General features: G+C 37.7%; 2 protein-coding genes across 2 annotated transcripts; one reads left to right on the top strand and one right to left on the bottom strand.

Annotated features, from left to right (window-relative positions):
• Nucleotides 1-124: 124 nt before the first annotated feature.
• Nucleotides 125-8,164, top strand: LOC105160302 (vacuolar-sorting protein BRO1). The gene is made up of 9 exons (XM_011077625.3): nt 125-704; nt 1,882-2,189; nt 2,547-3,500; nt 3,834-3,923; nt 4,893-4,961; nt 5,706-5,846; nt 6,504-6,552; nt 7,166-7,269; nt 7,396-8,164. The coding sequence occupies exons 1-9, from the start codon at nt 335-337 to the stop codon at nt 7,918-7,920; spliced, it is 2,610 nt and encodes an 869-aa protein (XP_011075927.1). The 5' UTR covers nt 125-334; the 3' UTR covers nt 7,921-8,164.
• Nucleotides 8,165-11,578: 3,414 nt separating this feature from the next.
• Nucleotides 11,579-13,376, bottom strand: LOC105162048 (loganic acid O-methyltransferase). Its single transcript, XM_011079954.3, has 3 exons — nt 13,196-13,376; nt 12,400-13,059; nt 11,579-12,092 (listed from the first exon to the last, which is right to left on the bottom strand). The coding sequence occupies exons 1-3, from the start codon at nt 13,262-13,264 to the stop codon at nt 11,751-11,753; spliced, it is 1,071 nt and encodes a 356-aa protein (XP_011078256.1). The 5' UTR covers nt 13,265-13,376; the 3' UTR covers nt 11,579-11,750.
• Between the last annotated feature and the right edge of the window lie 2,829 nt (nt 13,377-16,205).

Genomic DNA, 16,205 nt, shown 5'->3' with positions numbered 1-16,205 from the left:
AACGTAAATTGGCAAAGCGGGTTTTGCACGGCAACGACACCTTTGATTTATTTCTTATTACTTTAATTTTAATTAAATATTAAAAACGAGCAGTTTTCTTTAATTTCAGAATAGCCCCTGAAATCCATCTAATCTAATAACATACCCCTCTCTCCCTCGTCTTTCTTTTCAGCTAAGCAAAAACGAAAACACGCCATAGAAAATTCCACCTTCCATTGACCAGAAATCTCATCAACTCCTCATACCAAATTAATTACTCAGAAATTTTGATCCGGTTTCAGTTACTTCTGATCAGTACTTCCGTTCCTCCGCCACTGTACTACCAGTACTAGCTATGGCGGCCCCGTCGTCCACCACCACCACGAACATCATGCTTGCGATCGTCGAGAAGAAGACCAGCTCTCTCGACCTCTATAGGCCGCTGCGCAACTTTATAGTGATTAATTATTCTGAGCGTGAGGCGCAGAATTTGGAGGACGATCTCCAGACGCTGAAGCAGCTACGCTCCGACGTCGAGCGTGGTGGGACAGCGGATTCTCCCCCGGCTCGCCGTGACCTCCTCCAGAATTACTATAAAGCCCTTTGCGCGGTGGAGTCCAGGTTCCCGATCTCGCCGGACAAGGATCACGTCAATACGGTGACATTTACGTGGTTTGATGCTTTTAAGCCTAAGCAGAAGGCTTCGCAGCAGAATATTCATTTAGGTAGGTACTTGTATGGAATTTGATTAGATAGTGACTTTGCTTTCTACAATTTAATATCATTGGCGCGAGGGAAAGAAATGGTATGTTGCTTGCTTAATATTTACCATCTCTTGTGCGAATGCGTGATTTCTCCATTCTGGATTTGGGTATTGTATGGAAAAGTGAGCTGCTAAAGCACGTGGTGAAGTCTGCTGATGCTGAACCTGCTTCCTGATTAAAATGATGATCAAGAATCAAGTTTTGATTTTTGCATTGATTTAGTTTAGTAGGTCTTTTGGTTTTGAGTTCCGTACACTAGTTTTAATCCAGAGTTACCCTCTACATTCTCATCTAAGGAATTTGGAGATAGCTAATATATAGCTTGAATAAGTACTATGAAACACTAAAACCTGTTAAGAACAGAGGTGAAAATTGCAGAAAACTTCAAACTCAGCAGAAGGGGGATAGGAAAAAGATGAAGAACAGAGAGGAGGTGAGAGAAGTAGAAAACTTAATTCATTCCATAATTGCTTCCCCTTACACATTCCTTCTTTTTACATGGAGATGTAGCAAAATGACAAAAGTAAATTAAAGCTGAAACCTAATAAAAACTGCAGAAAAATGTAGCATTGTCCTTCCTCTTCAGCTAGTGATTGGTGGATCCATTTCCTCAAAAAAGGACTTAAAAAACGGCAACTCCACAGTAGTGCCAGCTACGCTCATCATCAACCGTCCACGTGTCCTCCTGTCAGCTCGGTTTGGGTACGAGTTGCCAGAGTGAATTCCCCAATTTCTTCCCGCTGTTGATTGTGCCCTAGCTCCTCCAAAACGACGTCGTCGAGAGTTGGGATTTTTAATTCATCTCCAATCTCAGGCGTGCCCTTGATCGAACGGTCCAGATGTGCCTCTTTGATCAAATGGTCCATTTCAAGTGTCACGTTTTGGCTGGAAAACACGACAAAACCATGGACATAGCACATTGATTCACAGGAATTTAAATCAGAAAGAGCAAAGAGGAGCCTGTTACAATTAATTTACAGTGACTGAAGATACCCTTTTTTCTGGCACAAATCTCTTGATAGTAGTTGTTTGCTCATGCATGAATTTCCAATTTTTTATTTTGCTACCTGCCAAATGATATCTTCTGCATTCAATTCTTGTTTCTGTAACCTTACCCAAAATACTTAAACTTGTGTAGAAAAAGCCGCAGTGTTGTTTAATTTGGGAGCTGTGCACAGCCAAATTGGACTAAGTTCAGATCGATCTGCAGTGGAGGGAAGGAGACAGGCTTCACATTCATTTATAGCAGCAGCTGGAGCATTTGCATTTTTAAGGGATAATGTAGCCATGAAGGCATCTGTGGGGAGCTCAACCACCCTGGATCTTTCGGTGGAGTGTGTGGGGATGCTGGAGCGGCTGATGTTAGCTCAGGCACAGGAATGTGTATATGAGAATACTATAGCTAAGGGGAGCAGTCCTGGAGTCTGTGCAAAGATTTCAAGACAGGTCTTGGAAACTGAATATATTCACTTTCTCTGTTAGTTTTTTTTTTTTTCCAAAGTTATTAGGTCAATCTACTTTTTCAAATTTCATTGATCCTTCCAATCTTATTAAATGAAAGAATGAGGCAGCAAGCTTGTGTGAAAATTCTGCTACTCTTTGATTATATTGAACACTAGGAAAAGGCATCCTGGTCAAATTCCACTGATTGTGAATGCCGTCTGGCGGAAGTGACTTTTAACATCTGTACTGTAAAAAGGGATTTGGTTCTTAATGCCAAGAATGATTTTGAATTCTTTAGGTTTGGGGGCCTCCCTTCTGAAAGTAACAAAGGACACTTAACTTCAACTGCCTTGGTTGCAGGTTGGGCTATTTTATGAGGAAGCTCTGGCAGCATTACATGTTGCCCCTTTGAACCAGCACTTTGACAAAGCTTGGATTGCGCATGTTCAACATAAGGCAGCTTTATTTTATGCAGAGGCCTGCTATAGATATAGCTTAGAGCTGCATGAGAAGGAAGAGATTGCTGAAGAAATTGCACGTTTGAAAAGTGGGGTCAATGCCTTGTTGGAGGCGAAGAAAACATCACCCAAAGGAGCCGCTCAGCAGCTACTGGATGCAATTAATAAACTAGAAATTAATTTAAATCGTAACCTGGAGAGGGCTGTGAAGGAGAATGATAGGGTCTACCTGATGAGGGTTCCTCCTGTGAGTTCTTTACCACCACTTCCCACTTTTTCCATGGTTAAGCCTATGCCAATGAATGAGATCTTGGATGCTAGCAGGGAGAAGATGTTTGCCAGTCTTGTTCCTGATAGTAGTGCAAAATCCCTTTCTAGGTATACTGAAATGGTTGATGAAATCATTAGAACCCAGGCCGAGAAACTGCAACAGGGAAGTGAACTAGCTCGAGTAAGACTGAAGGAAATGGATTTGCCTGATTCCATTCTTGCATTGGAAGGGAATTTTACTCTGCCAACAGCTTTAAAAGAAGATGTTGAGGCAGTACAGATTTGTGGAGGCCCGGCTGGTTTAGAAGGTGAGCTCCAGCAACTTAAAGATTTAAGGAGGGTAAACCATGAGTTGTTGGTGCAGACGGAGGAGCAGTTGCAGAAAGAAGCAACAGAGGATGCACAGTTCAGAAACCAATTTGGAACTCGGTGGACAAGGCCACAATCCATTACCTTAACAAAGAACTTGCAGGACAGATTAAATAGGTTTGCCGCAAATTTGAAGCAAGCTGCAGAAAGTGATGCTCGGATTGAGAGATCTATCAGAGAACATTCTGCACTTTTATCTATCCTTGACTGCCGTCCAGTAAGCATTTTGAACTTCAGTGATAAATTTCATCTGGCATATTGATGCTTTGCATCTTGAAGAGTAGTGTCTGAAGCATCCGGCGTGGTTAATGTATTTGTTCATGGAGAAATTACCTCTGTACTTTTGATTTTCTGCAAACATTTTGTAAGGTGCTCTTGTCAACTAGTTGTGTTAAATGTCTGACATGTTTCATGCTAGTTTATATGATTAATCATCTAATAGATCACGCAACCTTGAGACCACTGCAGGTCTTCATTTGTTGTGGGTCTTTCTGGCACCCTATTAACTCAGGGCTCTTAATTAATCCTTTTATTTGTGGCTTTTTGTTAGATTGAATCTGCCCTGCCAAGTCTTGCAAGGCCAATAATGTCTCTGGATGCAAGTGAAGATGCTATAGTGGGAGCCCTGAAGCAGAGCTTGGTAAGTTCATCTTACTTGGGCTATGATTTAAATGTTTGATCCATCAACACTATATATTCAATATAATTTGTGGCCTTTTTCACTTTTCTTTCTACTTTAGTTATCTGACCATATCTTCAGGATTTACAAACCATATTCCACTAGATAGAGGTCGTGTAATATTAGTATTTTATTGATTTTAAAACTATTGATCAAAATATCACACTCGTTTTTAGGTGGATTGCCATAAGTCACATATTAGTCATTTCTGAATTCTGAATAATTTTAAAGCTACCCTTCTCTGAGATGATTTGAACTTGATGTCTACAGTCCTCTTTTTCTTGGGGTGAAATACAAATTTATTTTTGTGGTTTAATATAATACTTTTTACCAAGGATTAAGTAGTTTCAAATGCATAGGAGAGAGGCAGAGTCCTAAGATGTATTCCAAATCCCTCGAGTCAGTAGAACAGTCAACTTAGAACATATTAAGAAGCATTACTATGGAAGCAATCCTTCCATCAAGCTAATGGGAACCCACATGGTCGGAATTTAATATACACTCCTGAGATCCTGGCTACTTCCTCACATCACATCAATGTGAATAGAAGTATTCGAAGTTGAGGCATGCACACAACAGCTTAAGAGTCTTGGTTTTATGTAGAGAACTTTGGAGCAAATTTTTTAGTACACTTGTGTTTCGCAAATTAGGATCCGACTTGGAATATTGGTTAATAACAAGTGGTGAAAGACTGTAATATTGTAGTTTATTGTTGATTTCTACTGAGAAATGTCATGCCTTTGGTGTTTTATTTGCTGCAAATGATGCTGACAATTCGAAAAACGAAATTTCTTGACTCTGGAAAAAGTAGTTGATTTAACCGGCTGCAAATTCATGATGAAAGCAAATGTGCTGAACCTTTCTCCTTTAGTGTCAGTTTACTTTGGATGTGGTGACAATATGCTTATGATTAATTGTTTATGTTTGCAGAGGCAATTGGAGACTCTTGGTGCTCAGAGGGCAGGTCTTGAGGACATGCTGAAAGAAATGAAGAGGAAGGTAAGGTGGACTTGGCCATTATGTTTTTGTTAGTCTAGCATTCTGTCCTAGGCCAATTGCACTGGGTACTCTGCTGCTTCGGTTCTGTATCTTCAGTATAATGCACCTGATTCAGCCCTGCTGTGCTGTTGATCAACTGATGTTGATATGCACAACTCCTAAGGAAATATATATAAAATGTCATACTGATGATATGATGTGTTCTTTGCTTCAACTTTGAGATCAGGTCCTTTTTGAGTTATGAAATTTAGCTCTTTGCCCTAACTGTTCATTCTTGCGATGAATAAACATCTGGTTATCAATGGTTTATTCCAGTTGTCAGTTGCTAATGTTTTTATTTGCCTGCATCTGATCTGACTGTGTACTTATTTTATTACTTAACCATGGATTCAGTTCAAAAGTTAGCATTAGGTTCAAAGAGAAATTAGCTATCTCAAAATTCCTTTAAACCATCCTAATATAATGGTGCAAATCTTGTTTTCGGGTGATACATGGCCATGAAGTCCACACCAAACACAAGTTATAAGTCTTTATCTTTGTTCTGGCTAAGAACAGCTGCTTTGGTTAACTATGTCTATCTAGCAAATTCAGTTAAGATGTATAATTGGAGTTAACTGATGTACCTAACATAATCTTATTTTGTCTTACCTTTTAATTCTCTCGGATTACCTGCTTAACTTCTTGCTCTTTTCTCGTGCTCATATTCAATGTTTTTGCTTAGTGTGCTTATTGTATGTGTATCAGGATGATATACTACCCAAGTTGATGACCTCCACAGGTTCCCATGAGGATCTCTTTAGGAAGGAGATATCAAAGTACGATCATGTTTGTGAAGAAATTGCTAAAAACCTTGAAGCTCAAGAACAACTGTTGATGCATATTCAGGTTTCAGTTTAGCTCATTATGTTAATAACCTTTAGTTTCACATGTTCCCCCAATCCTTGAGGACTAGCATCGCCTTCTGCCTATTAAGCTTCATCTTAGGTGATATTGTTGTTCCTGGTGTGTATTTCTTTTGAAGTTATCTTTTCCAGTGCACTGTAGATCAAACATGGGCAGTAAGAACCCTGTTAGGCGTTGACCTCTCTCTGTCACACGTGCACGCACTTTTGCTTACATGTGTTCGTATCCACACACAATCACAAATGGTGTGCAGTACATAATCAAAAAGTTTAATTTGAATCTTGGGCTGCATTACTTTTCAGCCCTCCCTATATAATGGTCAAGTTTTGTGCAAGTTGTATTTGTTATGCTTATTGTGCCATTAATATTTAAATAATTATATGCATTCTCTAATGCATTCTTTAAACTTCTGTAACTTGTTCTCATGGATTCTAAAAGTAGAGAAAACTTGATATTCTGGGCTCTGGCAAAGTAGCACTGATGGCTTTTATTTAGGTAATATTAGGCATTAACTAATTCATTCGTTCTTTTCTACCCTCGGTACTTCTGTATGAAATGGTTTCAATTTGGGAATTAATTCAAAGCTGACATGTCACTCAAGAAATTGTCCTTTAACATGAGCTTATGTATCTTGTGCAGGCCCAGAATGATGAGTTTGCTGTTATCTTTAACCTTGAAGATTATAAAGGTAAGCTTGCTAGGTATACTTTGTGGAATCCTGTTCTACATGTCCGTTGGCCACACTAGAAAGTTGGTATGCTAGATTTTAACATTCCTTTCGGTAATGTGTCTCATTTAGATTTTGGTGTTTGGTGAATTTGTTTTTAAATGGAGTTACTGCTTTTTGGTTTCACCCTCCAATAGATCTCTGTATGCTTTTTGCTCACCTCTGGAGATTTATTTGAAAGTATGTCGTCTTACTATGTGCAAGTATTCTCTTAGTAGCTATACTTGGTGAAGTGGCAATTTGCACAAGATTTGTCCAAACAATGATGAAAGTACTTATTTTCTTCTGCATGTTATTCTTTTTCCTTCCTAAAAAAAATTCTGATGTATGTCGAGTTGATTCTTTTCTTCCCTGCGCACGCCCCTATGGTTATAGGGATGATATCATGATCTGTTCAAGAAGACAGTATCTAATAAGCAAATAACAAGCTTAGTCCTGATGTACTTGAGAACCAATCCCTTTATTATCTGAAACATATTGAACAATTTGTGTGACTTGGAACATTTATTCCTTTATCATGTTTTTATGTAATCCTTTCCTCTGTGTTCATACTTCCTTGCTTTCAATCCTTCAGCATCTCGTGAGAAAAGCTACAAACAGATTGAAGCTGCCATAGCTAAATTCAGGGAAGTTAAGGAGAACATCAATGAAGGACTGAAGTTCTATGTTACCCTTCAGGTGTGAAACTGTCTATCATTTTAGTCTATCCTGTTTTGTTCACAAGATCATTTCATTTGTTCTCTTGAGTTTTCTATTTCTCCCTGAAGATTGAGTTCTTCTGTATTTATGTTTTATGTGTAACAGGATGCTATAACAATTGTGAAGCAACAATGCAGCGACTTTGTGATGACTCGAAGTATCCAGTGCCGAGAAATGATTGATGATGTTCAGAGGCAAATAGCAGGTCTTAGTTTTCAGGATGGCAAAACCACCGCTGGCTACTCATATCCTTCGACCGGGCATGCTCATCTGACTCAAAGATCCAATTCTCAACCAGATCCGGGGAACACATCAAATACATCTCATCCTCAAACTCCCATTTACCAGCCGCCTCAGCAGCCAACAGTACCTGCCTACACTCAAAGTCCTTATGGCTCCTCTCAACATCTGCCCCCACCCTATCATGCTTCCATTTCAAGTCCTCCGTACACTCCTCCCCCAAACCAACATCCTACAGTGAGCCATGAATATGGGCATCCAGCATATCCCGGTTGGCAGGGGCCATACTATAATGCACCTCCTCAGCAAACTGGATCTATGCCTCCCGCTCCTTACACTGTTCCATCTCCGTATCCACCTTCCCACCAGAGCGGCTACTACAGGCAATGATAAGTTTTTGTTTAATGAGTCACCTTTTTTCTCCTCGTCTGTGGAATGCTGTTGTATAGTTGGATTCTAGATCTAGCTGTCATTAAGTCATTTGGTAATGATGCAACTTGCGGCTCACATCATGCAATAATATACAGAGTGCTACTTTCCTCCCATTTTAGTATATTACTGTATCAGACATTTATGAAGCGTACTGCAAAATACTGCTGTTGCAATACAATTGCGTAAACAATCTTCATATGAATTTCTCGCTTACTTCACCTGAATTATTTTGGTGCCTGCTTCGATCTTGAACGGTTCTTGATCTTAAAAATGTTATGTACACCATTGGTTTGAGTTAATTGTCAGCTTTAGGCGACAGATAGTGGATAAACTCTGGTCGGGACAGATGATAGTCTCTGCATGACTAGTGCAGCATAAAAGGTATCTCGTACATTTTTGTATCATTTTTTTTTGGCTAATATATTTACACTTTTTGACCTATAAGCTGATTAGATAAATTATCATTGCTTTTTGGATCAACACTCCTAAAAAAAGTCAACATCATTTATAAAAATTACTATTTGTTTTTTGAAAAATTATACATATATTCTTAAAAAACGTCGACATTATTATACAAATTACTTCTATTTTTTTGTTTTTAGGGATAATTTTTGCACTTATTTAAAAGATATGAGTGATTTGCATAATAAAATTACGAATTAGAGATTGTAAAGGTAGCAACTTATAAAAAAAAATGTTGAATCCACTAAAAATAAAATGTCAAAAACAATATACACAATTTATGTGCAGAGAGTTAAAATACAAAAAAGCTTCAACTTCTAAACAAGAGTTAAAATACGAAAAGGCTTCAACTTCTAAACAAGCTAAAACTGACCGGGGAATTCCAATTCCATACAACCGAAAGGGAAAGTAGCAACAACACGGAATAGTACAACAAACATTTTTTTTAAAAAATAGGAACTTTATGTGATATGTAAATGAGTAAATTACTCCTATAAAAAAAATTAATAATCTACTTCCTTTTTACTAAATAAGTCTAGGAACAAATTTGATCCCTCAACTTTCAGAATAGACGGAGGTAGTCGTGATAATCTCAAAAACGATTTTTCTGGTCCCAAATATTTAAAGTTAAAGGTATAAGACATGTGCTTGGCTCATATCATTAAGTAGTGATAGCTGTGAGGTCCATCTCCAGCATTCATGGCATAGAGAGCTAGTGTTCGTCTTGGCAAAGCCTCATTGACCATGTTATCCACTTCCTCATACATTGTAACTCATTCTTTGTCAAGGTGCACTTCCTCATATGAATCTTTGTTGGAAAATTGTATTTACTTCCTATAAGTTAGTTTCTTTGCTATTTTGGTTGTATTATTTTTTAACTCAACAGGTGACATCCCATAAATTTAAAATATTCGTAATTTTAATTTCAAACTTTAATTTTGTTAAATTTATGAAAAACAATCTTAATTCACCTCAAGAATTAATTTAGCTATTGCCATGCACGTGTTGTTTTTGTAAGAGATTTAACGAAATAAAGTTTTGAAACTTAAATTACAAATTTTATTGAAGTTATAAAATGCAGTATGGTGAGTTGAAAATAAATGGACTAAAATCGTAAAGAGACTACTTATTTAACGTGAACTGCAATTTTTCCGTCTTTTGTTAAATAGTTTTCTATATATTGCGATTACTTTAATTCACGAAAAACATTTAAGCTTGTGTGGTTTTTAGGTTCGCCCTTCATTTATGGGAACTTTGATTTTTTTCTTTTATTATTTGTTTTTCGCCTTTTACCCCGTCCGCTGATACTTAATCCGAATGTCTTCTTCAATTTTTTCTCAACACATTTCAAACACTTTTTGTACATAATTATTTATCGTTAATTATGTGGTTGCCTGTCTAATGTCTCAACAGTTCTATTGATCTTAATTAAGAGTAATTTACATTGATAATTTTTAAAATTAGAGTAAAATACACAAATATTTCTTGTTTTTTGTAAAACTACTGTACACCCATTGAAGTTACAGTTGTAATTACAACTATACTCCTATTCAAATGTAAAACTTACATAACCTAAAATATATTTATGTAATTTGACCTAAACTTAAGAAGTGTCAATATAATTTCCTCTATAATTAATGTAATTATGCATATGCCAACGCTCTGAGTTATTTTTCAGCTTTAGTTGATAGATTTTGGGTAAAAGTCCGCGGGTCAGGACAAATGAATGGTGCGGTATGAATTTTTCCAAATTCAATTGAGAAATTGATGTGAGGTATATTTTGTAAAGTTGGTGTCAAGATCTCACCTCAAAATATTTATGATTTTTAGACAAATGTTCTTAGGTCTGTTTATATGCAAGGTTTTTATGGCCGCCTTTGGCACTTGCGGAAGCCAGTGAAGGGCCCAAGATGAAAAAGTGTAATGGAGGAAGGCCTTTGGCAAGAGGCGTTCATGAAAGCGACCAGGCAATCCTACAGCCTGGTAATGCCTTTTGGGTGGAAGTGAAAGGAAAAGTGTGATGAAATCGTTCTTGGCGTGATCGTAAATTATAGATGTTTCTGATTGAAGCCTATTCTGAATGGCATTTGTGATAATCTGCAAGGCAAGAAATGAGTTATGGTCAGTTGACAAGCCGAAATCTGCAATCCAGAAGGAGCCATTTGAAGAAATTAAGCTGTTTCATGTCTAGTTTCATTGTTATCTCTTCTTCAATGACTGATTTTACAACATCCAATACTGCTCTCTGCACATAGCACAAAAAAATTACAGCAACTAAGAATCCTTAAAACACAATATAATTTAGCTTAAAATACCTGGAAGAGTTCGGAGCGTAGCTAAGAGCACCTTCTCCACTGGTCATGCCATGTAACGCAGCCATCCTATCTCCACGATCGTGTCCGTTGTGTGTGCCTGGATGCGTATATTGCAATCCTTACCAATCTCTTCATATATATATAAACAAGTCTTGTCTCCCTCTCTCTCTCAATATATATATATCACATACATATTAACCAAGTTCATGTAATTAATTTCAAAATATGAAGCACCAAATACTACGTATTAACACTCTCCCTCGGGTTGGTTCATGTAAATGTAGACACTCAACTTGCTTAACAATTGCATTATATATATTACACATGATACATTAAATTTGAGTTATACGATAGACTAAATATTACATATATATATATATATATATATATATTAGCGAATTGGGCAAATTATTTTAGTCCCATACAAAAAAGATAGAATTATTTTTGGTACCACAACTGTGATGTTTTTTAATCCCATAAAACTTAAAATCATGCTTTCTTAGTCTCAAGAAGTGTGATTTAATTTTGGGATCTTTTGGTTCCAAAATTATAATGCATTTTTAATCCCAAGCAATATTTTTTAGTCTCAAACAATATCTTTTTAATCCTAAAATCAACACACATAACTTTTTGGGACAAAAAATGCATGATTATGAGTTTTATGGGATTAAAAGCGACACCTACCATAGTTATGACACTAAAAAAAATTCTTCCATTATTTATGTGACTAAAAAAATATTTTTGCCTCACCAAGTTCATATAATTAATTTCTGAATATGAAACACCAAATATTTCTAATTAATTGTTAGACACCTAACTTGCCTAACAATAACTAAAACTTATGTAGGGGCTTAAGTGCGCCTACTAGATTGGCTTTTGTTGAACGGGCAAATTGCAAGCACCCCTCCAGTAACCTTGGTAGTTGATAACCAAAGAGGTTGTAGCTGCTCCAAGATTCACAGAAATTAATTGTGTAAAAAGGGGTAGGTATACATATATGATGTTATGATATCACTCAAGTTTGCGCTTGAGAAGGACAAATATTATAATTGATATATCCTTTTCAGGAAGTAGGAGATCTGGAGATGCTTCAAGTTTTAGTCTGTATGTCTCGAATAATTCATCAACGATTTCACATCCGAAGTGATTTGTCATCAAGTCCTCAAATACGGCTCTGTATACCGAGGCATGAGCATGGGCGCTAGTGACGGCATACTTCCCTGGATTGTCTAATACTTCCATTCTTTCAATATTGTAACTACCATTCCTCTCTATTATTGCCTTGAGTTCTTCTGGGAACGTATAATAAGTCGGAAAGTTGAAGGAGTCTATCTTTTCTTCACTGACTCTTCCCTGCAATAAGAGTAGCATTAGGACTTTATGAACAATTTCTACTTTTATCCGCATCAGTACTGGATAGTTGATGAAATATCCACAGAGTTAGATCATTTTATCTGCTGGTGATTTCTAGTTCCTTAATTAGAGTTTTTAAATAAATACTGAAGGATTGCTTGGCAGCAAGAAGACCAGTCCTGAAGTTGTCGACTCTTGTTAAGTTTACAAAATCCTATTATGATTCTATGACATATAATGTTCAAATTGTTTTGACAGTTCTTGAAGGCATTTTATTGTCTAATATTGGATATTGAACTTTAATTACCTTCTCGGCCATGTCCATGAGGATAGAAGCTATGTGGTCAAGGACCATTTCCCCCTTATAGGATGGGTCAAGCTTTATACTTAATGCAGGAACAAGAAGGGCCATTAGCCCTCCACTCACCAGCTCCTGTGCCCTAGCTTCCAAGAATGAGTCAATATCCTCGGCATATTGACTTGAATAAGCATCATAAACTTCTTGTCTTGCTCCCCCACAGTAAACATTCCCTTTATTCCATGCTGGAGAAGTAGGGTCTGTCACTGCTTTTGGCACTTGCGAAAGCCAGTGAAGGGCCCAAGACGAATAGGCAAAATGAAGGGAGGCCTTCGGCAAGAGGCGTTTGTGAAAGCTACCAGGCAATCCAGCAGCCTGGTAAGGCCTTTCAGGTGGAAGCGAACGGAAAAGGGTATTGAAATCATTCTTGACGTGGTCGTTAAAGAACACGTAAAATTCCCGGCTTTGAGAATTAATTATAGAACTTGCTGATTGAAATTTATTCTGAATGGCTTCTGTGATGATATGCATGGCAAGAAATGAGTTGAGGCCTGTTGAGCAGCCAAAATCTGCAATCCAGAAGGAGTCATTTGGAGAAAGCTGTGAGATGTCTAGTTTCGTTGTTATCTCTTCTTCAATGATTGGTTTCACAACATCCATTACTGCTCTCTGCATATAGCACAAAAAAGTTACGGGAATCTATGATCGATTACAGACTTCTATAGTGCTTATTTCAAATATCTTAGATGACTTAAATGAACTTCCATACAAGTTTTCCTTTATTAACATATGATAGAATATATACCTGGTAGGAAGAGTTCTGAGCATAGCTAAGAGGACCTTCTCCACCGGTCATGGCATGTAACTGGGCCATCTTATTGTGTGTATAATTCCCCTATACGAATCTATTTATCATACATATATAGCTATATCCATATATAGCACTCTGGCAATTTGCTCTTTCTAATTTGGTTTCTTGAATATCATAATTAATGCTAGCTTGTACGCCTGAATTCTATCTATTTTATTGTACGCACCATGACATTGCCTTCTTGCGTGCGGAAATAAAGAAAACCGACGTCTGGACTGAGTCGAAGTTGAAAAGTATTATTCACAATAAAACAGAAAGTCCAACCGACCTGCCGTAGTTGGTAAACTACACGATCTACGCTGGATATTATAGATATATTTATCACGCGAGCAAAGCAACCTTGCAGATTTTTTTTATTCGATCAGCTATGGTGCTCTGATCCCAATATCACTTGCCACTGTGTCAGGGACGGACTTTTTTCTCATAACGAAATGTATTTTTTGTTTACACCCAATTTTCGACCAACTTTCGCATATCTCAAAGTTTACTGACTGTCCGTCAGGTGTCCTCAATACTGAATTTCGCTAACATGATATCTGAACGCCTCCCTAAGCTACACCGCGTGCCCGTGCGCTCGCCTATCCAAAATGCTCATGTTCGCTGAGGCTCTCGGCACGCACGCCTTTGCGCATTCTCACGCCGGCCCCAACTAGCTAGTGTGCTGCCATGCATCTTGTCTACAATCTCGGAACTCGCCCACGTCCTTTGATGGTAAAGAGCATCATCGCTTCGCTTACGACGCTCCGCATGGGCCTGTAATGCCCGTCTCATGTCCAATGCTCAATCGGTGCATCCTCGACGCACGCCTTCGTCGTGGCTATCTTGTATGCCTTGCCCGAGTAAGACCGCATCATAAGTCTGGGGCCTATTCGATATGCTAACATCACGCATTGATCCCACACGGCATTCCCAATATGTCTTCTTGCCCTTTGACGTTGCTTCATAATTTGCCCACGGTGTGGTGTCTCCCTACGACCGCTCATCTTAGCCATTGGATCCATATGGACGGCTATAACCCAATAATGCATGCTATGAATTGGATCATGAGGTCTTAGAACGTTTGCCTCGATCACCCATTCGTATGAGAGGTGTTGTCCCTAATATCCCGCAGCTCGCAGTGCAACCTTGCTCATCATGTGGAACCTCTCGGCCGCTTTTGTGCCCAATGTAGGCCATCTTGGCCTTATGCCGCCCGTTCGGTTCTCATACCTTTTCGGGACTCTAAACACTCATTTGAGATGTCTAGAGCTGGATCTTAAAGTCCCCCAAGATATGCTCATTTAGTGGCAATGTTGCTATCGTCACTGTTGTCGTGTACGAGGAGGACTGGCTGGAGCTCACCACTGTATTAAAATGGCCGAGGAGCGCACCTTTTTCGCATCTCCCTCAACCGACGTCCAAATCACGTGTCGTTTGAACCATTGCATAGTCTACACTTTTACATCATAACCCAAGAGTTTCAGTCCCATCCAATCATCCATCACTGAGGAATTGCCCACGCAATACTCTGAAATTACAGTCTTGCCACTGCACTAGCTGACTCAAAATATCGTCGTCATTTCCTACTTAAACGGAACCATCTAGCTCTTAAACATCTTGGAGGTGTTCCCAAGAGAGGAAGGATGTCCCCAAAGAAACAAATTTGCAAATCTCCAATGATAAAACACTCTACTTCACACAATTATCTCATGTTGGCGTGCAAGGTGGCGACTAATCATCGCCCTTGTATCTCCGTGCCCAAACGTGTTCGAAATGACTTCATACTTGGTGGATAGCATCCCAGCACATCAAGAAAGTTCCCATATGAACAGTTCTGCGATCTCCAATGGGTAAGAATCTTTGCTCGATGGCCGTTTACACAACTGCGTGCCGGCCTATGTCCTCCTCTAGTCACTGTCGGCCGTGTTGCCCAAGGAGCTGCCGGCAGACTGCCGACTTGGACATTTTCACATGTTGCCCCTCTAAATTACATTATTTATATCGATACTCCATATAAAAATATAAATATCTCATATATTTATTCTCATTATCAATAAAATATTTATATTCTTACTCAATTAATCTTTTTATAATAAATCAAAATTAGTTGTACGGGGGAGGCTCCTTTCTATAGTCATGAGCAAGTTTGATAGTTTGGGCTTACTTTTGCTGAGCGTGAAGACCGTATGCTCTGATATAGATCCATCTTTTAGTGGGTGGTATTTGAACCTTTTTTTTCCAGCCTAATTAGCCAACCTAAAATAAGATAATAACTTTATATTTTATCTTGTATCAATTCATTAAAATGCATAATGCCTGAATTAATTAGTATGGACATTTATTCGAATTTATTTTGAACACATTTAAACCCAAATTTATTATGAGCTTTAATTTAGAATTTAATTATTAGTCAATTTATTTTAGACCTTTAATTGATATTTATTCCAAATTTTGATGTCAACAATACATAATATGCACACTACACTGATATATAATATTTAATCATAGTTAATTGTTATGGTTAAAACCATAAAGACGTAGTAAATAATCATTGACCTGACCACGCAACCCATTGTAGTAATTAAATAGTAACATTTAGTAATAGCTAAATACCTGACAAAAATATTTTTCATAATTAACAGCCACATCAAATATTTTTATCATAGTGAATAAATTAAATTTTTTAATTAATTTTTATTTAGCTATAATTACTATATGATAATCATTACTATCGCTTTTTGTCCATAACTATTAAAACGTAGACAATAAATTTTTCTTTTTTTTTGGTGGATGTACGAAAATCGGACAATTCTTGTTGTTGGTTTAGATTCAAATACAACAATATGAATCACGTGCTCTAAAATATAATTGATTGTAATTCTTCTTCCCATATGAATCACATAAAAAGAAAAGAATTCAAGATAAGGAATTATTGTTGTTGGTTTCGATTCAAATGCAGCAATAT

The sequence above is a fragment of the Sesamum indicum genome, linkage group LG1 (assembly GCF_026168435.1).
Source record: "Sesamum indicum cultivar Baizhima isolate 11 linkage group LG1, ASM2616843v1, whole genome shotgun sequence".
NCBI classification, from domain to species: domain Eukaryota; kingdom Viridiplantae; phylum Streptophyta; class Magnoliopsida; order Lamiales; family Pedaliaceae; genus Sesamum; species Sesamum indicum.
The sequence above is the reverse complement of the archived record's forward strand: the minus strand, read 5'-3'. Positions and strand labels throughout refer to the sequence as shown.

Excerpts from the sequence above, each read along its gene's own strand:
- LOC105162048 (XM_011079954.3), bottom strand. The coding sequence starts at position 13,264 with ATGGCCCAGTTACATGCCATGACCGGTGGAGAAGGTCCTCTTAGCTAT. Across the intron at positions 13,060-13,195 it reads CTCAGAACTCTTCCTACCAG|AGAGCAGTAATGGATGTTGT; the intron begins GTATATATTCTA and ends TGCTATATGCAG. Across the intron at positions 12,093-12,399 it reads TCATGGACATGGCCGAGAAG|GGAAGAGTCAGTGAAGAAAA; the intron begins GTAATTAAAGTT and ends CTCTTATTGCAG.
- LOC105160302 (XM_011077625.3), top strand. The coding sequence starts at position 335 with ATGGCGGCCCCGTCGTCCACCACCACCACGAACATCATGCTTGCGATC. Across the intron at positions 705-1,881 it reads GCAGCAGAATATTCATTTAG|AAAAAGCCGCAGTGTTGTTT; the intron begins GTAGGTACTTGT and ends AAACTTGTGTAG. Across the intron at positions 4,962-5,705 it reads TGAAAGAAATGAAGAGGAAG|GATGATATACTACCCAAGTT; the intron begins GTAAGGTGGACT and ends TATGTGTATCAG.